A 20979-nucleotide genomic window follows, 5' to 3' on the forward strand; every position below is an offset into this window, starting at 1 on the left:
TCTTTCTTGCTTCTTTTTCAGATTAGTACACTCAGAGATTTCGTGTCCTTTCTTCTTGCAATATCGACAAAATTTAGAGTTTTTACCTCTTGATTTTGACCTGGCCTTACTCTTACTACTACTATCTCTTTCAAATGTTCTCCCTCTAACAACCAAACCTTCACCCGATTGTTCAGAATTAATTTCAGTATCAAATTTTTCTTTTGATAGGAGGTGAGACTTGACATCTTCAAAGGATAATGTAATATTATTACCGTATAACATGATTTCTTTAAAGTGTTTAAATGAGGGTGGTAATGAGACAATGAGTAGGACAGCTTTATCTTCATCATCGATTTTAACATCAAGGTTCTCCAAATCTATTATGATAGAATTAAACTCATCTAAGTGTGTTTTTACGGGAGTACCTTCTGACATACGGAGAGTGAATAAACGTTCCTTGAGTCGAAGCTTATTTGCTAGACTCTTGGTCATGTATAGAGATTCCAATTTAGTCCACATCTTTGGCGGTGACGTCTCTTTAATGACCTCACGTAAAACTTCACGTGATAAACAAAGTTGAATCACGGACAACGCCTTCTCATCCATTTCATCCCATTGTTCATCTGTCATAGTGGATGGTTTCTTCGACTTACCATCTAAAGCCTTCTTTAAACCATTTTGTATAAGAACAGCTCGCATTTGAACTCTCCAAATGGCGAAACTAATTTTACCATCAAATTTCTCTATGTCAAATTTTGTCGACATTATGGAAAAATCTCAGTTGAAAATAAAATGGCTCTGATGCCAATTTGTTGGGATACAGAGTACGGAAGCGAATAAATTCAATCAAAGATTTAAGAGAAATAATAAAAAGACAATAAAATAACACCAAGATTTTTAGGTGGAAAAACCCTCTTTAAATAGAGGTAAAAAACCACCGGCGAGAGAGCCAAATATTTCACTATAATGATTTATGGGAGTACAAGTATTTTCTCGATGGCCTATAGAAGATGCCAAATAAATTACTCTCGGAGGGTTAAATGATATTGAACACCCACAATGATATAATATAGAGAGTAGGAATAAAGAGGAATAATAATGAGAAGTATTATGTTGTAGTTTTGTTGTGATGAATATTTTGTGGAGGAATACGCAAGTATTTATAGTATTCTTTGGAGTAAATGTTGAAGTGCGTTAGCATAGCATTTCATCAGGTTGCATGCATTATCTTAACTCCATCATCAGTTGCATGTGCATATGCATTAATCTATCACAAGTTTCTCACATTTCCATTACTACTCGTATGTTTCATGATGAATTGAGAAACATACTCTCATTAATTAAAGTAGTAAAGGTGAGGCACACATAACTCCAACATCTCAAATAAGGAAGAAGTTGGAAATAGGAAGTCTGCAATTCATGATGAATTTGAACCCGTAATGCAATTGGGAATGTTAATGTAGCAGAAGGTTATAAAGTTTCAGGAAATGAGATCAAGTGCAAGACAAGGTAGACTGAAGATTCAAAAAGGTTGTTCACCAATCTTTTGAAGGCTCCCCCGGCTATATGGTAGGGTGGAGGTAGATACTAGACCGGTTTCAGAAATTTGCACCGGGATTCAGGATTTTGATGAATGTCGACTGACATTAGTTCGATATAAGAAACAGTCCGTTACTGAGTTATTTTGCATTATTCATCTACGATAATGCCGATGAATATTGTGAATTTCTGTAAATTTTTCTACTTGAGGCAACACTGATCTTTGTGAAGATAGAGACGAGAGGGTCATAAATCATAACTTATTTGTATACTAAGTTTGTTGCTGCAGTACTCATTCAGCAACAAGCTGTACAGATTTAGGAGGCTCAGATTTTTCCCATAGGCGTAAAGATAAGACAATGATTAATACAATGGTCAGAATTAAAATGATAGCAAAGACAATCCATTTCCGAGTATTCCACTGGTGCTTCCTTGCAGTGTGTAATTGTTCAGTTTCGCCCCTAGTAAAGAAACTGGCTTTACTGACATGAGCTTAGCTGTTATCCCTGGGCTTGAACCAAAACTGTCATGTCAAGAAATGTTTGATGTAGTTCCTTCAAGTTCCTTTCGATGTCTTTTACAGCATCATGCCTTTCATGAATCTCAGCAATTGTGTCTAGTACCTTTCCTCTGCCCAGGAATAGTGAAATTGCATTCAAATGAGATCTCCCTGATCATAATCAAATTCCAAAGTCGAAACATTTTGTCCGAGAATGTGATACAATAACGTGACCCTACACTTTCTATCCCTCTAGTCATGAATAAACTTCCTCGTTTTCATTTTGGAACCACCCCAATGCTACCACCTACAACGAGGTCAGGGGTTGGTTTACGACAGGGTAAGGGATCAGATATGCAGTTTTTCCTCTATTGAAAATTACGGAAACCCTAATTTAATTAGTCTAAATCAATTCCTTAATTTGATATAATATAATTAATAAAATTACGAATTAGAATTATTACTCGATCGATACGAGAATTAGCATTCATAATTGTATAATTTGACACATTTGATTAATTTTTTTTTTTCCTGTTTTTAGGCAAAGGGCATACAATGGAAATATAATGAAAAAAAGTTCACGAATGAGTAAACTCGTACATGAATGAGCAACTACGAAAAAAAAGTCAAACTACTTTAACTCACACAGGACATAACAAAATTATAAAATTTCCAAACTTTGTTGTCGATTTTCTTGTATTTGATTCTAATTCACGTTCAATTCTATTTCACAATCAATTTGCAGTTGTTTTTTTTAATTTGAATTCACAATCTGTATATGTTATTATGATATTTAGTTAACTGTTATCGATTATTTAATACTCATTCGGGTCGGGTATTTTTCTTGTCGAGTTTTAGTGGGTTCGGGTGTTATCGGGTTCGGATTATACCGATTATCGGATATAATTGGGTATCGGGTTATGTTGGGTCAATGTGGGTCGATTTCGGGTACCATGAATTATTTTCGGGTAACAGAGGGATCCAATATCGGGCTTGTTGGGTTTTGCGAGGTCTAGCTAACAGGACTGGTATAATCTTCTCTAAACAAACCCTATTTATAGGAATACAATATTAACCAACCATCTAAATTAATGGGAATATATACCAACCACTTGCTTGACTGCAAACTATAACTAACAGCAAAAATAATCCAGCAGAAAAGGGAAAACAAACAAACAAACGAAGAAAAAAGCAATAATAATTAAAAAAAAAAAAAAAAAAAAAAAAAAAAAAAAAAGGAAAATGCAAAAAAAAGTAGTTTTGGGTGGACCCATGCTTGTGAGTGCTTCTTTTGGGAATTATGCATGGTTCTTCACAATGGTTTTCGAGTACGCGAATCGCAAAAACTCAGATATAGACACCAAAGAGTCATGGGCAGCAGATATCGTTTATGTTTCAGTTTTGTTGAAGCTTCTGTTGTTAATGTTGATTACATTGCTCGACTCATTATTATCTAACACTACCATTTCATTATTACATTACATAAAGCCTCTATTTGTGTCAATTGTAGTCGGCATTTGCACATTTTTTTACGCATGGCTATATATCGCTCCGGTGACCAAAAATAGTTTTTTGTGTTTTTTGGGGCTTATCTGGTTTCTTATTGAAGGGTTTTGCTTTGGCGAGCTACTAAAGACGTGTACCATGCCGCCCGTGGTTGTTAAAGGTTGTAGTGGTCGGGCTGTTGATTTCGGTTTCTTCAAGTTTGTGGCGGCCATCGCGGTGTGCGTCACTCAGAATGTGTTTGGGTTTTGGTCTATTTATTCCGGCTTCATCTTTGTCATTTGTTTGGTTATGATTTGTTTACATAATGTTATTCCAAGTACAACTTATTGCATGGATTGATTGTATTTCATCTTTGTCATTTGTTTGGTTATTATTGCAATAAGTTGTTCAACTTATTGCTTGGATAAGGACTTGTATTCCAACTGAAGAAAGCATATTATTTTGAAATGAAAATTAGCCTTGAGACTTCTCTCATTTCCTTCAAACTTGTGTTTAAACTGTAGTCTGGAACCCTGGCCTGGTGATTAACCTGTGATCTCTTCTGATTAATTGATCAAACTCAGTTTTGCATCATTAAGTTGAACGTGTGTCTATCTGTGGTTCAGTTTAATTGTGTTGAGCAAGTTCAAGCTTTAATCATGTGTTCAACTGTGGATTTGAGTCTCATTTTTTTATATACATTTCATTTTGCCACAAGAGCTAAGTGAGATCGAGGAGGGATCATTTGTGGTTGTAGGTAAGTATATGACAATCGGGCAATATATATGGTCATTGGACAGCCAAATTACCTATAGAAAATCTTACTTTTAAGTATAGAAAGGTAAACAAATGAATTAAACACCTTAAAATGTAATTAATAAATAAATTACGGGACGAAAGGAGCAACTAACTAATAAAATTAGCGAGTTGATCATGTCGAAAGCCAATGTCGACTAATATGTTAACTAATGTCAATACTCGTTTTTGGGTTAGCTACATTATTTGCAATACTTTTCGCATCTTAATTACTGCGAAGTAATTGTTCTAAATTTCATATTTGAAAAAAATATATCAATTTCACCTGTTGATAATATTTTGATATTTCTTGTCCATTCTCTTAGACTTTTTTCAAAAAAAAACAAATACAAAGTCAATTGATGATATTTTGATATTATTTTCCTATCTTTTAAAAGAGTATGAACTTATGCTTTCTTCTGTTTCTTGAAAAGAAAAACCTACACTCTCTACAGGGATTACGGAAGTAATAAAATTAAAATAAATACTTATATTTGTCCCAATAATTTTTCTTGTGTAAAATGGGTTTACAACTCTACATCAAATTAGTGCAACACCATCCAATGTAAGAAACTGTATATGCGACTCACTAAAGCAATCTAAGGAAGCCCGATCTTTCTAGTTTCGGGTTCTTTTGTGACAGACTTAAAGTCGTATACCTATCAAATATAAATTCGTAATCACTCACTTAAATACCCTACACGTACAGATAGTAATATAGTAACAGTAAGGTTTGAATTCACAAGTAATAACTAAATAAATGCTTCATAGTAAATTTATTAAGTTGATCTTCAAGATAACACTTAAGTTAACTAAGTAGTCGGGAAAATCGTACTTCATATATTTTGGGTATGATTTAAAGATTTGCATTTATCCATTATAATAAAATCATGGATGGTAAAAATAGGAACGCAAGAATAGGTCTAAGTTTTAAATCTCAACGACTTACATATTTCAAAAAAATAAAATAGAAAAATAGGGAGTTAATCATAGATCCACTTTAGTAGCTAGTTTGGTAGTTATCAATCTATATTTATCATACTCGTTTTCTAATTTTGGAAGTAGATTAGAATAAATAATGGGTCGTCTAACCACATTTGCTATAACCTTAAACATTCTTTCAATCTTATGCTTTTCTCTTTGGTTTTGGTCTATTTTTGTAACCTTACGTGATGATAAACAATGGAAACTTCAAATAGCATTCTCTGTTTCTTCACTATGTTTAGTCTTAGTTCCCTTAGTAACCCTCTCTTCCCTTTTGCGATCGACCGCGTACGCCAATTTTTGGGGAATCCCAAAAGATGAACCAATCGAAAAAACATGGGATTACGATCTCGTCGCTGATTATGATTACGATTTCATTCAGGTAAACATATATATAATCCAATCATTTTAGTTTTATTTTTGTCGAAAAAAGTCAACGTTGACTTACATTTTAGTATTCATCCAGGTCAGCAAATACATGGTCATTGGAATTGCCATTTTTCTATACGCATGGGCCATTTTTGCAATAATCAACATTCATAAGACGTCGATTGGTCTTGTGGCCGTACTAAGTTCGACGCTAGGAGGATTTTGTGTTGGCGAGCTTTTTAAGGTGGGGCCGGCGCCTAGACCTGCACTCAAATGGGTCGGGGGCGGGGCTGTTGATTTCGGGTTTTTCAAGTATATTGTTGCAAATTCGGTGTGTGCTGCCCAAAGATTGTTCGGGTTTAGTTCCAAGTATATGTGGATCGTGTTTTCCGTTAATATTTTTTTATTAAGCATTCATAATAGTAGCTCTAGGCATATTTATGTTATAGATGAAAATCAAAAGGAACAAGTTGGAGAATTGGGGGATGAGGCTAAGAAAAACGCCGGTAGTGATAATGCGGTTGATGATTTTGATGTTATAGCTTTATAATTATTTTTGACGTAGCAATCATATGTTTGAGCAATCCAAGTTAACATGCATTATACTTTGTACAATAATTATTGTGTGACACGGTTAAAAAGGAATTGAGGTACTAGTTTAAAAAGGAAGAATAGTTTCAAAGCAATGAAGACCATCAAGTTCGACACCAAAACGAGGCTTCCTAACAATCTTGTTTTCATCACCACTCTTTGTCTTCACATCTTCATCCTGACGCGCTGCTATTGTTGCCACCGTCTTTGTCGCTGTTGACGTGGTTGAGGCAGGGGAGAAGTAGGACAACTTCCAGCCAGTGGATTCAGTGGACAAGGCATCAAACGACCTAAACATAGACATCATCTTCGTGTGTTTGAGTTAAATTATAGAGAGAGTTATTACATAGAATAGAGGAAATTATGAATGGTTATGAAATTATAAGGTGAGTTATGGAGTATTTATAAGGCAAGAGAATGATGTGATAAGGAAAGACCGGGAAATATTAGAATTAGGAAAGGAGGGAATTAGGAAAGTGGTTCCAGACTTCGAGTATAGTTTTCTAATTCTATTAGTTTTAACTTCAAGGAACATAACAAAATGAAAGATAATGGTAATAACAACCTATACTTAAAATATTGCTAACAATAACTTTAGTATCCATGTTAACGAGAGTAAAATCAAAGAGTTGGACGACCACCTGCAGACAATTCAAATAGACACACACGGAGATATTGATTCCTTCTAGTCCATTTAAGAGTTTTGAGGATATCTAAGGCTTCAGTTTGAGCGCAATCTGCTCTCAAATTAGTGAAAATGGTAGCTCCAATATCGTTGTTATTTTTAACAACCCATCCCAAGCCAGTAAAAAAGTCCGATCTTCAAGCGGCATCCGTATAGATAGGAAAGTGATATTCAAACTATACAGGGCCAATCAGAGAAAAAAGCATTACATGTCCATAATGAAGAGCCCGCAAATTAAATTCACTGTCATCCAAAAAACAGATGTTATACAAATCCTAGATACCCCACTCTGATGGTCGAACAAAGACTCGGATGTACGTATGAGAATGTGAATGAAGGAATGAATTAGAGTTGGAGGTAAGTATGAGCATGTGAAGTAACCAAGAAGTATTACTCACCGGTGGATCACGTCTAAACAGACTAGGTTAGTCCCTCCGTTTCGTCTTACCGACTTAATTCTACGATCTTACGATATTTGCATATTGGGCTTCATAATATAATTAGTGGACACTTATTATTTTATTTCAGCAACTCTCCTATAGGACCGTCCTATAGCATAGGACTGGCCCAAAAGGAGAGAAGCCCAAAGATAACACTTAATTTAATTTATATTCTAACAAGACGATATTTTATGATAAAAACTAACATATTTAAATATACAAGTTATTAATATAAAACTTTAGGTAAACACTATCATAGTTCCACAAAAAAACTCTCAGCTCCGCCGCCGTCTAGGGTTTCCTAGAGTCGGTCCTAAAATCTTCGTCTTTCATCCTCTTTCTCGAGGCTTATCTCACGTTTTTCGTGAGATAGGACTTGCGTTTGTTTTCTTTTCTTGTTTCTTTGTTTCGTTTTTGTGCAGGTGTCAAGGATGAGCGTCACAATTGGCCAACATCGGGATGGGAAAGAGCCTATGGGGGAGGAGGAAGATTCGTTTGAATGGGAAGAGGGGGCTGAGTCTACTATTGAGAATTCGTCCTCGCTCTTGGTAGGGAAACTGTATGGGCATCGCGATCAATTAATGTCAAAGCAGCCATTGAGACTATGATTAATTTGTGGAACCCATCGAAGCCAATTATGGGAAACGTAGTTGATGCGAAAGAGAAGACATTCATTTTCCGGTTCGACTCTGAAAGGGATAAGGCTAGGGTTTTCGAGGGACAACCTTGGCATTTTGACAAATTCTTGTGGTGTTTTGCGGAGCCAAATCGAACTGGTAAGCTTACTGATGTCTCGCTCTTTCATTTTCCGATTTGGGCAAGGATCTATGACTTGCCTATTACTGGGAGAGCGTGTGAAGCGAATGCTAGGAGACTGGGTGACTCGTTAGGCTCGTTTATCGGTGTGGAATATGGGCCAAATGTCGAACTTGATAGGGCTATCAGGGTTCGTGTGCTATATGATGTTCGAAAACCCCTGAAACCGTCTATACCAATCCGTATGAAGGGAGGACGTACAGTAAGCTTCAATGTGAAATATGAGCGCCTTCCAACGTACTGTTATGGGTGCGGAATTATAGGGCATGGGGAGAAAGATTGTGAAGATGGTCCTTACGAGGATGAAGACCTAAAGTTCGGGGATTGGTTGCGAGCTTCACCATGGAGGGTTATAAAGACAGTGAAAGAAGGGCCGGGAAAGGCTGCTCGGAGCCTCAATTCGACGTTTGATGCTGTCAGTGCCAAAGATTCTGAGGAGGTTATCTCAAATATGATCGAGAAGCTACAGGCCATAGCCCTTAATCTGCGAACAAAGAAGACTGGGTGTGGAGTAGAGGAAGGGCGAGCACGAGGGGAAGGCAATAATGGTGATGAGGAGAGGGGCATTCCAGCTTCTCGGAATACGGGGAATGGGGAGCAAGGGTTGGTGGGAGCTGCTAATGGGGAGGATTACCAGGTAGGGGTTGCGGGGTCGGGGTTTCACCATAACCAGGTGAATTCTTCTCAGGAGCAGGGAGTGTTGACGGGGAGTCCAGAAACGCCTGTGCTGTTTGACATGGACGTGGATCAAGGGGCAGGGAGGTTGGGCCAGGGAGCACAATAAAGTACCGTGGTGGGTGATAAGCAGGGGTCGCAGCCGGGGGGACAGGGTGGGAAGTGGACACGGCTAACAAAAACTATTATTGAGCATGCGGGGATGAAACACACCTTTGACCCGAAGATGATTGTAAATGATTCGGGTAAAAGGGGAAGGGAGGAGGAGGGCAATGTGAGTGGACAGAAGAAGTTGAAACGAATTGCAGACGGGGGCGTCTTAATACCTGAGGCGGAGGTTGACGGAGTTCAACCCCGCCAGGCCCAATGAATATCCTAAGTATTAACTGTCGGGGCTTGGGCAACCCTGACACGGTGAGTGCCCTTCGTGCTTTGGTACAAAGGGAAGCCCCGGCCATAGTGTTTCTTTGCGAGACCAAACTCTGTGGTCGTGAGATGAGGAGGGCGAGGGAGAGATTGGAGGGATATTTTGGGATGGAGGTGGATAGTATGGGGAAGTCTGGTGGTCTTGCTATGTTGTGGAAGCGAGATATTGACTGTGTCTTTATGTCTTCTTCAGTCCATCACATGGATTTTACGGTTCGTCATGATGGGAAGGAGTGGAGGCTTACTGGTTTTTATGGGTGGCCGGCGGTCTCTGATCGCCATCTTTCATGGGAGCTGCTTCGTCTTCTTAAGGAGCAGTCGAATTTACCGTGGGTATGTATGGGTGATTACAATGAAATTCTTTTTTCAACCGAGATGAAAGGAGGCAGTCGGCCTTAGAGGCAGATGAATAACTTTAGAGCAGCTGTTGATGATTGTCAACTTCGAGATGTTCCTTGGGTAGGGTACAATTTTTCGTTTGATAATGGGCAAGCAGGCGAAGCTAACAGACAGTGTATGCTTGATAGGGCTCTTTGTTCGTCTTCTTGGCTGGATTTATTTCCTTATGCTCGACTCCATTATCTTGATCGTGAATGGTCGGATCATGCTCCGATTAAGCTCGTGCTGAATTCGAAGGAGGTGGGGGAGACTAGGGTAAGACCGTTCCGCTTCGAACAGATATGGGTTGGGGAAGAGGGGAGTAAGGAAGCTGTGGAGAGGGGTGTGGCGAGATGGAGAGGAGATCTAGTTGCGGTTCTTGATGAATGTGCTCGAGAATTGAGGGGGTGGCAGAAACTGAATATTAATAAAATTGGCAAGGAGCTTGAGAAGAAGAGAAAACAGCTGGCACGGTTTAATGAAGGGGACCGCTCGGAGACTAATGTGCAACGAAGAAGACAGCTGGTTGCGCAAATTTCTAATCTTCGCCGTCAAGAGGAGCAATATTGGAGACAAAGGTCAAGGGCACTGTGGCTTAAGGATGGGGACCGTAATACCAAATTCTTTCATACTCGAGCTGGGGAGCGGAAAAGGAAAAATTTTATCGCTAAATTAATTGATGATGATGGAGTGGAAAGAGTGGGAACCGAGGAAGTGACAAAGGTGGCGCTGGATTATTTCGAAGGCTTATTTACATCTTCAAATCCTTCTAATTTCGAAGATGTTGTGGCGGGAATTAGAGGCCGAGTCACTACTGCTATGAATACCGAATTGCGGAGGGATTACGGGGAGGAGGAGGTTCTTGACGCGTTGAACCAAATGCATCCTTTAAAGGCTCCGGGTCCGGATGGCATGAATGGTCTTTTTTATCAGACCTATTGGAGCACGGTTGGGCCGGAAGTGATTCGAGCTGTGCTTGCCATACTTCGAGGTGAGCGATCTCCGAGGGACATTAATAAAACTAACATCGTTCTTATCCCTAAGAAGAAAGCTCCGGATAAAATTCGGGACTTTCGCCCGATTAGTCTCTGCAATGTGGTATATAAGCTGGTCTCGAAAGTGCTCGCGAATCGCTTGAAGCTGTTCTTGGGGGATATTGTTTCAGAAAATCAAGGAGCTTTTACCCCGGGCCGCTCTATTTCGGATAATGTTCTGATAGCCTTTGAAGTGTTCCATGCGATGAAGAATTCTAGACAGGTAGAGGGCAATATGGCGATCAAATTAGATATGGCTAAAGCATATGACAGAGTTGAATGGCGCTTCCTCCATCGGGTTTTGTGCGGTATGGGGTTCGAAATAGCATGGACTGACCGTGTGATGGCCTGTGTGACTTCGGTTTCCTTTTCAGTGCTGGTTAATGGGAATCCGTCCCGAGGTTTTAGGCCTACTAGGGGGCTGCGTCAGGGGGACCCTCTCTCCCCTTATTTGTTTATTCTGTGTGCGGAAGTTTTATCTGATTTAATGCGCAGAGCTGTGGCGGATGGGGTTATTCATGGGGTTCGGGTCTCGGCTGGGGCACCTGAAATTTCTCATTTACTCTTCGCAGATGATAGCATCTTTTTTACTAAAGCCACGGAGGAGGAAGCTGCGGCTGTTAGTAATATCTTGCGACGATATGAATATGCTTCTGGGCAGCTGGTAAACTTAGATAAGACTACTGTCTCTTTTAGCAAGGGGGTGCCAAGGACGAAGAGGAGTAACCTGGCGACACGGTTGGGCATTATTGAGGTCGAGGAACAGGAGCGTTATTTGGGGCTGCCTACGGTGGTGGGGCGGTCAAAAAAGGTGCTAACTAATATTCTTCGGGACAAGCTGAGTAAGCGGTTGGAAGGTTGGCGTGGGAAAATCTTGTCTAGGGCTGGTAAGGAGGTTCTTTTAAAGGCTGTTGCCAATTCACTCCCTACCTATGTTATGAGCATTTTCAAAATTCCCGTCAATTTTTGTGAGGAGCTGCGAAAGATGATGTCGAGATTTTGGTGGGGGCACGAGGAGAGGAAGAGAGGTATTTCTTGGGTCTCGTGGAGTAAGCTTTGTCAACCGAAGGGCATGGGAGGCATGGGGTTCCGAGATTTCAAGCTGTTTAACTTGGCCTTGTTGAGAAAACAAGTGTGGAGACTCACCACGGAGACGGGGAGTTTATGGGCTCGAGTTATGAAGGCTAGATATTACCCGAATGGGGATTTTTTGTCGTCAAATATTGGTAATAATCCTAGCTATACTTGGAGGGGCATTCACGAGGCGAAAGGAACTCTCAGCTTGGGTCTCAGACGGCGTATAGGGAACGGTCTATCGACCCGTGTTTGGGGGGATGCTTGGGTGGACTCGAATCAGCTGGGACGGGTTATTTCACCCCAGCCTCCGGGTCTGGAAGGAATGATGGTGGCGGGTCTGTTGAGTGATGGGGGGCGTTCATGGAATGAGCAGCTGGTGGACAGCCTTTTCTTGGGTTTCGAAGGGGAGAGGATTAAGAATATTCGGCTTGGTGAGACTGCCACTAGTGACGATTGGTTTTGGAGCGTGGAAAGAGACGGAGTGTTCACAGTCAGGTCGGCTTACCGCCTGTTGGTGGGAGGATGTGACTTTCTGGAGATCGGGGGTGCCTCTAATTGGGAGAGGGAGAAATGGCTCTGGACTAGGCTCTGGAAAATCCCGGTTTGGCCTCGCGTGAAGCTCTTCTTTTGGCAGCTGTGCAGCGAAGCTTTAGCAACAAGGGCAAACATCGCTACTTGAGTTCGAGGTGAGTCTTCTTTTTGTTCCTTTTGCAATTCTTGTTTTGAATCGAGTATACATTTGTTCCGGGATTGTGGGGTGGCACAAAGGGTCTGGGAGGAGCTTGGGTTGGCGGGCGAGGAGGAGGGTGTGGAAGGTGTGAGCGTGAGAGATTGGATCGAGTCTCGGTGGAAGGTGTTTGGGCCACGGGAATGTGGTTGGTTCATGGTGGGTTGCTGGGCTTTGTGGGAACATCGAAACAAGGTTATTTTTGAGCTGCGGGAAGTGGATCCGTGTGGTGTGGTGAAGCGGGTAAGGGATGTTATGGAGGAAATTGAGGGAGGGGGCTATGTGAAGAAGGGCAGCCAGGATGAAGTAGGAGCACGGGGAAGGGAGAGCGCGAGGAAAGGTTGGGTGGCTCCTCCGGAGGGGTATGTGAAAATCAATGTCGATGCGGGAGTCCAAGAAGGAATGGGCGTGAACTTGGGAATGGTGTGCAGGGATGGCCGAGGTGGGGTGATTTGGGGGGCGACTCTGGTGTTGGAGCAATTGTGGGACAGTCGTATTGCCGAGGCTGTCGCGGTTTTGGAGGGAGTCAAGGAAGCTCGTCGAAGAGGTCATGCGAATATTGTCGTGGAAAGTGATTGTCTTCAAGTGGTGGAAGCTTTGCAGAAATCTCGCCCTGGCAGAAGTGTTTTTGATTTAGTTTTAGCGGACATTTTTTCTTTACGTTCTTCTTTTAACTCTATTGTTTGGTCTTTTACTAGTCGCTTGAACAATGGGGTGGCTCATGCGTTAGCCCATCCTGTTCCTAGAGTAGTTGGTAAGTTTGTGTGGTCGGAGGGGCTACCTTTGATCGCGAACGATGCTGTTAACTTTGATTTATTATTAATGCAGTAGAACCTACGGGTTTCTCTTCAAAAAAAAAAATATAAAACTTTAGGTTATCAAAATAAAATATTTTTTTTACAAGTTTATTAACTAATTTTTTTGGGCTTTTGGTTATTTAATTAAAAAGGTGAGTTATGAGTTAATTGTTTGGGCTTTTGGATTATGGGTTTGTCTTATACTATAAGACAGTCTTATAGAACAATTTGTGATTTTATTTATTTATTCACAGTTTTTCCTTTTATTAGGTAGATAACTAATTATATGGAATTGCGGAGTATTACTTAATCCGAAAACCCGAATTTTACGGTCCTGATCTTGCTGCCTCACGGACTGGGAAACAACCAGTCTCCTTCCTACATTTACTTTCAAGTCCCAAATCTCATAAGACTAGTAAATTGTAAGATGGCCTTAGATGGGCCTAAGTATAAAATTGATGATGGTCCAGTCCAAGTTCAATAATGATTTAGTTAGAAAGCTTGTTGGATATGAAGGCCTAGTTAAATGGCTTGTTGGGCAGCGTGGACCAGATCTGGCAAAAGTTGACTCGATACATAGAACCGGCCCAACTTATTCGAAAACCTACCCGATAAAACCAAAAATATGCTGAATTGAAACCAACCTGAACCGACCTGAAGGCTAACCGATAAATCGAAAGAACCCAAAATGATATGACCTGAACCGACCCAAAACACGATTCAAGACAAACCACACCTGATCCGAACCAAACTGAACCAACGTGTAACTCGATCCTGAACTCATTTCATGAGAAATGATAGTTTAAAAATTAAGTACACTTTTTTGGTGATGAACTTATAAACTTAACCAGACAATACAAATGACACAATCCATGAATGACCCGAAATCGAACCAGACTCGATTTGATCAAGCATATTGACCCCATATATCCCGACTCATTAGCCAACCAACCGAAACCCGAACTAATCTATTTTACTTATTGATCCGATTTTCTCGATCCGTTCGTGACCCAATAACCCAAATCCGACTCAAACCTAACAAGCAGCCTGACTCGATCAAGCCCTAACTCGACATGACCCAAACCATCTTAACTCAACTCGTAACCGAATCGAGTGACCTAATTAGATGTGCCATTTTAATCCCAGTAAATTAATACGGGGTGTTACAATTCTATTTACTAAGATAAACATCTATTGATAAACGGAAAATATTGTGTCAATATCTAAGATAAACAAATGATCAAATTAGTAATGTCCTATATACTCTCTACATCTTAATATTTTAATTTGTTTAACTTTAATTTAAATAACCCTTATCAAAAATATAAAAGATAGACAAATGAGTGATATAAAGCTGAAGGAGTAATTAAGCAAAATGCATTACCAATTTCTAATGCACTTTCACTGCCTTGTTACAATTGCTTAAAATTCGTTGTATTTTGTGCAAGAGACAGTTTTCTTGCTAACAAATACCGCCTCGATGAATTGTAATCATTTATCTTTTGCACATTTTTTAATGCTTATTTTACTTCATTAGTATCTTTACTTACATATTTATAAAAATTATAAAATCTTGTTATTTTTAATCTACTCCCTTTGTTTTGGTTATTTGTTGTCCTTTTCCATATTGAGGTGTTTTAGTGACTTGTTGTCATTTCTATTTTAAGAATGAACTTGATAAACAATTTGATTTTTATACTCAATTTGTTTCACTTGTCATTTAGTGATTGGCTATTTATTCATTCATTGGTCGTTGTGCCAAAAACAAAGGATAACAATTGACCGGGATGGAGTGACTACTTATTAAGAAGTTATTTTAAAGATATTCTAATGCCTGAAAAGCAAATGATAACAATTGACTAAGACAAAGGAAGTAACAAATATTGAAGTTACAAGTTACATCGTTTTAGGGTGGATCCGTGCGAGAGACTAATTAAGCAAAATACATTACGGGGTATTTGGTTCAAGCATCGAGGTATGAGTTTGGAATGAGCTAAACCCATATCTTGTGTTTGGTTCACTGTTTTTGTAATTTGATACTCATACCTCAAACCCATGAGGTATGGGTTCCTCGTACCCAAGGGGGGAGGTGGGTATGAGAATGATACCTTTGGTATCATATAAAAGAAGTGTTGGGGAAAAAATTAGCATTAAAAAAGTATTTTTTTCTCACAAAACTAAATATATCCATATAATTATTTTTTTCTCGAATTCTTTTTTTTTTTCCGTGAAAAATACAAACGGTGATTTTTCTTGAACATTTTTAATAATATTTAAGAATAGAAGTATTAAGTTATCAAAAAAGATTAAAATATGTAGAAAAAACTATATTCAAGTTTTTAACTAATTAATATATGAAAATGTATAGAAAAAAAATTAATACATAAGTAATTGGTACAATGAATAATAAAAGACATACAAAAAAAAGTCTATTCCTCATTACGGAGTTGGGCCAAATACAAGATATCAGAAATGGAGTTCCAAACCCATATCACCCTAATTTGATTTCTGATTCCATACTGATACCTTTATGCGAACCAAACGCCCTCTACAAGATTTCTACTACATAAACTTTCACTCGGATGTCTTGTTACATTTGCTTAACAATTCATTGTATTTTGTTCAACATATTGTTTTCTTCCTATTAAATAACAATAATCCAAGTTAAATCGTTTTAGGGTAGATATGCAATATAATTAGAAGGGTATCCGGTGGATCACAGATTCACATATTTTAGACAAAAAAAAAGTTTACCCATCAAAATATCTTGCAAAATTTTATTTGGGTGCAATGTTTATAAAAAGAAAAACATCACTAAATACATACTCTACCTGTTATCTCGATCACCTTTGATCTTGACAGAAAGACCAAAAAAAAAAGGAATACAACAATTATTTGACCGTAAGTGAACTAAATTGAGTGGAGATGATTAAATTTTTATCAAAAGCATTTCAAAATGAGAAATAAATAATTAATCGAAACAAATGACCAAAACGGAGAGAGTACAATCGAGGCCAGATAAGATCATTTAAAATAGTAACATTGCAAAGGGTCGATTGCCTGTTTATACAACTTTTCCTCTACTGTCACTGACTATATATAGTACAATATTTTCTATATTACGTCTTCACTATTCTTATATATATCCAAGAGGTATTTCATCTCTTAACATAAAATCCTATAAAACACATCTATTTTCTTCAACATCAACATAAATGGATACTCAAACCTCCGTCCTCACAAATTTGGTCACCCCATGGGAATACAAAGCAAAAAAAGAACAAAAATCGGACCCGAACCTACCAAATGTGCCTAAAAGTTTCATTTGGTCCGGTGACGACAACATCGGCCAAGAAAAACCAAAATTGGATGCTCCCGTGATTGACCTAGCCGGGTTCATTAACGGGGATGAATCAGCCACCAAAAATGCGGCCGATCTTTTTAAGGCCGCATGCTCGAACCACGGTTTTTTCCAAGTTGTTAACCATGGAATTGACCCAAAACTCCTCGACGAGGCGTACAAAAAGGCTGGTCACTTTTTTAGGCGCCCTACGAGCGAAAAGGCGTGTTGCTTGAAAAAACGTGGTTCGATGTGGGGGCTCGCTTTAGCCCATTCGGATCGGTTTACGTCAAATTTACCATGGAAGGAGACATTGTCTTTCCCTTACCATGCAAATGATTCAAACAACATGGTGCTTAATTATTTCACGTCCACCATGGGCACTGAATTTGAACAGACAGGGTAAGTATATAATCCATTTTAATTTGTGAACTTTTTTGGATACAAATTTTCATGATTTTTTTCCGTCATGCAAGTAAATAACAAAAAATTTACGCAAAAAGTCGACGACATTTGATGATTTTACGCATGGGTCGACTTGTACCTCACAATATCCACATTTGTTTTTCCAGATTGTTTAAAGTTCTTTGTAATCTTAAATCGAGTCTCCTTAAACAACCTTGCACTCGTGCATGCATGCATGGCGTTTCCTCAACTAAGGCCGTTTCATTTAATTGATCAGTAATTAAAGTTATGAACAAGTGCTCGGAAAACTTTAACAACCATGCACGATTAATTTTTGACGTGGTAATCGATAATCGCTAATCCGTTCTAACAATAACGATTCTATTCTATACCACCTAAATCTAATACGGAGTAACTAATTACAAATTTTTAGAAAATTAAACTAGTTTAGATTACTTGTCGATTCCTTGAATTTGGTTGCGGAATTGAAGCGGTGGTGACGGAAATGTCGTACTTGAAAAAAAGATATTAATATATGGAAGGTTTAGAGTGAGGGGTAGATTAAGAAAGTCATTACAAATTGTTGACGATATTTATTAGTAATTTGTCGACGACGTTTAGCAAGTTGGTAAGAAAACATCAGGACTTTCTTAGGATGGATATCCGTCTTACGAATAAAACAGGTCAAATAACACCCTATTTGTATTGTCTCTCAAAGCTGTATCGCCCTAGGCTGCCAGTGAGAGATGTTCCTCGTTAAAAAAAAAAAAAAAAAAAAAAAAAAAAAAAAAAAAAAGGAAACTATTTGTATATATTGGACAAAACTTTTGCTAATCTGATCAACGCATTTTGTCTTTGACTTGTGTGTGATATTTGACCGTCTTAAGTTTAAGACGAATATATCCGTCTTAAATGAGAATTTGTGATACGCAATAAGGTACCTTTTTGCAACTAATGTGTGCTCAGTTTCATAAGCTCGTTCAATATATTATATACGGAGTATATTTATTTTAATTAAATATTTAAACGTCGAGGGAGTATAAGCGAAGTCTTGGTTCAATTTATTTTCCCAACAAAAATGGTTTACTATCAGGATTATATCACTCTTGATATTATCAAAATTTAATAACTTATATGTTCGTTGAAATATAGAAATATATCGTCCGTTACCATTATCCTAGCAGGGTTGTCTAATGAATTCGGGAGGCCTTATTCTAAATACAAACTAGGACCCTGAAAATATAAGAAACCGTATTGTATTTATATATTTCATTCAAAGAAATAAAAAAAATAATTCATTTTTTATAAGATAATAGTAAATTTAATGAAAATTTGTATTTAAGGTATATAAAATGAAAAAAATGACAAAATAATCTAAACTAAGCGAATATTTCAGGTAAAGAATTACAAGTAATAAAAATTTAATATTATTGACTATGATCTATTCCTCAAAATAAACCGTATGTAATATGTATTGACTTTCAAAATTTTGAAAGAAAAATAGGCTTATATTTGTTTTAAAATATAGATTTACCACATGACGACTCAAAATGATTAATGTGTAATAAACCTAGTCAGTGCTTGTCATGTACGTGTAAGAGTTATTCAATATTTAGTATAATGTTGATATTAATTTTTTGAGAAGTAATGTTGATATTAATTGAACAATGTTTATTCTTACTAATATATCGTGAGAAATTGAAATCTCGATCAACTCATGATTACCATACTTAAGAAAAATATTGATGTAAATCCTTCCTTTCTTATTAGTATCATAACATGTACACATTGGGCACATGTTAGAAAAATTGTTATTATAATTAAGATTTTAAGAATAATTATATACTGTATATGTTTATGATTAAAAGTAAAGAAAATAAATAGTTGTTAAAACTTAAAAGATGTTAATCCGACATGTATAAATTGAACCCTTACAATCCCCCTTATTTACAAACTTGAAATACTCTGAACTCGTAGAACTAGTAATCTAACTAATGTCTACATATAACTTATGAAGCTTGGTATCAATGCAGGGTTGTGTATCAAAAATACTGCGAGGAAATGCACAAATTATCCTTAGTGATAATGGAATTGATGGCAATAAGTTTAGGGGTGGATCGAACATACTACACAGATTTCTTTGAAGATGCAAGATCAATAATGAGGATGAACTATTATCCACCATGTGAAGAACCACACCTAGTACTTGGAACCGGCCCGCATTGTGACCCGACTTCACTAACCGTGTTATTTCAAGATGATGTTGGTGGTCTTGAAGTCTTTGTTGATGACAAATGGCAATCCGTTGAACCTCGTGCCGATGCTCTTGTCATTAATATTGGTGACACTTTGATGGTACGTTTTTTTTTTATATTGTTAGAATTTAGAGGCGTTGCTTCATTCTACACGTGAAATATCCCATGCATGCATGCAACTAACTTGATTATAGAACGGTTAGGTTGAAGCGCCACATTTTAAGTTACATCATTGGTGGAATCATAATTTAAAAGTTACGGAACAAAAAATCACACACATTGAGTATAGGATCATTTAGGATCGGGTGGAATTGCATAGGATCGTATAGGATCGATAGTAGAATCGTTCAGATTGTAAAAGGTTTATTTGTGTTACAAATTTGTGAGTTGGTTGTTCTTCTATACTTACAACTCTAAGTTAAAAGTATATGTACTATATTGATATGATTTTTAAGGCATTCATTTCACTAAATAACTTTTTAACACTATATATCACAAATTATACCAAATTATTTATATAAACTTGTTTATCCAAACTATTTGTAGGATCTTACGATCCTACGATTTGATCCTATCACCATTTTCGATCCAAAGTAGGATCCCGATCCTGACAACATTAATTGTGATTTTAATTTTTCAATATTTTAATAGGGTGGTACCTGTGCCCTATCACTTCTCTTTTATAATAATAATAAAAATTGGTCACTTTTCAACTTAAAATAATTAGTTTTTACTATAAAATGATCACTTTTTAAGTGATCGCAACATAAGACGATCTTACCATACGATGTGTCACCAAGTAATTAGCTAATTTGGTCTTGTTACTGAAATCCAAAAGTGACGTTTCCCATAGTAAAACAGAAAAACATGGAACAACCAGGTTGCATTGTCCATTCCATTAAAGTGTAAACAATTGTAATTTGAAAAGAGTTGAATGGAAAATGCAGGCAATGACAAATGGAATATACAAGAGCTGTTTACACAGAGCAGTAGTGAATGACAACGTGGAGAGGGTATCAATGGCATTCTTCTTGTGCCCACGTGAAGACAAATTGATTCAACCACCTAATCAAATAAGTGAACCAAGGAAGTACCCTAACTTTTCATGGTCCGATGTTATTCAGTTCACTCAGAATCATTACCGTGCCGATACCAATACTCTTCAATGCTTTACCAAGTGGAAGTTGGACACTTTGGCTTCTAATAATCCTACTACTAACCATATTGCTGCTGCCTAATTTATATGGATTTGTAATTACATATGTGCGTGCTAAGTGCACACCATGAACTATAGTATGATTAATAAAAATGCTTGTATTATTATGTATGAGTACAATCGCTTTTAATTATGCTTTAAAACTATTTATCAAAATAATTGGATTTATATATTACTCGTTTTTTATTTATTTGTGATTCGATGATTGGGTTTAGAGGCTTGACAATATAAACTCGATTTCAAAGCTCATAATATTTGAAAAAAGAGGAGGGTTGGGCTGGAACTTAGGACGTGGAGTATTACGTTGGTTAATAAATGGAGGTGAGGGTTAAGGAATGGGGAGAATATCCAATATTTACCCGAAATTAAATAAGGAGTGTTGGGTTCCTTATGTTGATGATAACATGCCCATTTGATTTGTGTTATCTTAGTTTACCTTTTCAGGATTAATGACGTAATCAAGC

General features: G+C 37.7%; 2 protein-coding genes and 1 long non-coding RNA gene across 3 annotated transcripts; all 3 read left to right on the plus strand.

The window, feature by feature from the left end:
* Positions 1 to 5363: 5363 nt before the first annotated feature.
* On the plus strand, positions 5364 to 6256 carry LOC141608891 (uncharacterized). Its single transcript, XR_012527043.1, has 2 exons — positions 5364 to 5666; positions 5751 to 6256. It is a non-coding gene; the product is annotated as an uncharacterized LOC141608891 (long non-coding RNA).
* A 6402-nt stretch (positions 6257 to 12658) lies between these two features.
* Positions 12659 to 13333, plus strand: LOC141607307 (uncharacterized). The gene has a single exon (XM_074426661.1). It carries the CDS (start codon positions 12659 to 12661, stop codon positions 13331 to 13333), a length of 675 nt encoding a protein of 224 aa, XP_074282762.1.
* A 3114-nt stretch (positions 13334 to 16447) lies between these two features.
* On the plus strand, positions 16448 to 20671 carry LOC141605380 (gibberellin 20 oxidase 2-like). The gene is made up of 3 exons (XM_074424105.1): positions 16448 to 17041; positions 19078 to 19399; positions 20247 to 20671. The coding sequence occupies exons 1-3, from the start codon at positions 16515 to 16517 to the stop codon at positions 20535 to 20537; spliced, it is 1140 nt and encodes a 379-aa protein (XP_074280206.1). The 5' UTR covers positions 16448 to 16514; the 3' UTR covers positions 20538 to 20671.
* Positions 20672 to 20979: the final 308 nt, after the last annotated feature.

Source organism: Silene latifolia, chromosome 10, assembly GCF_048544455.1.
Source record: "Silene latifolia isolate original U9 population chromosome 10, ASM4854445v1, whole genome shotgun sequence".
NCBI classification, from domain to species: domain Eukaryota; kingdom Viridiplantae; phylum Streptophyta; class Magnoliopsida; order Caryophyllales; family Caryophyllaceae; genus Silene; species Silene latifolia.

Excerpts from the sequence above, each read along its gene's own strand:
- LOC141607307 (XM_074426661.1), top strand. The coding sequence starts at position 12,659 with ATGGTGGGTTGCTGGGCTTTGTGGGAACATCGAAACAAGGTTATTTTT.
- LOC141605380 (XM_074424105.1), top strand. The coding sequence starts at position 16,515 with ATGGATACTCAAACCTCCGTCCTCACAAATTTGGTCACCCCATGGGAA. Across the intron at positions 17,042-19,077 it reads ACTGAATTTGAACAGACAGG|GGTTGTGTATCAAAAATACT; the intron begins GTAAGTATATAA and ends GTATCAATGCAG. Across the intron at positions 19,400-20,246 it reads ATATTGGTGACACTTTGATG|GCAATGACAAATGGAATATA; the intron begins GTACGTTTTTTT and ends TGGAAAATGCAG.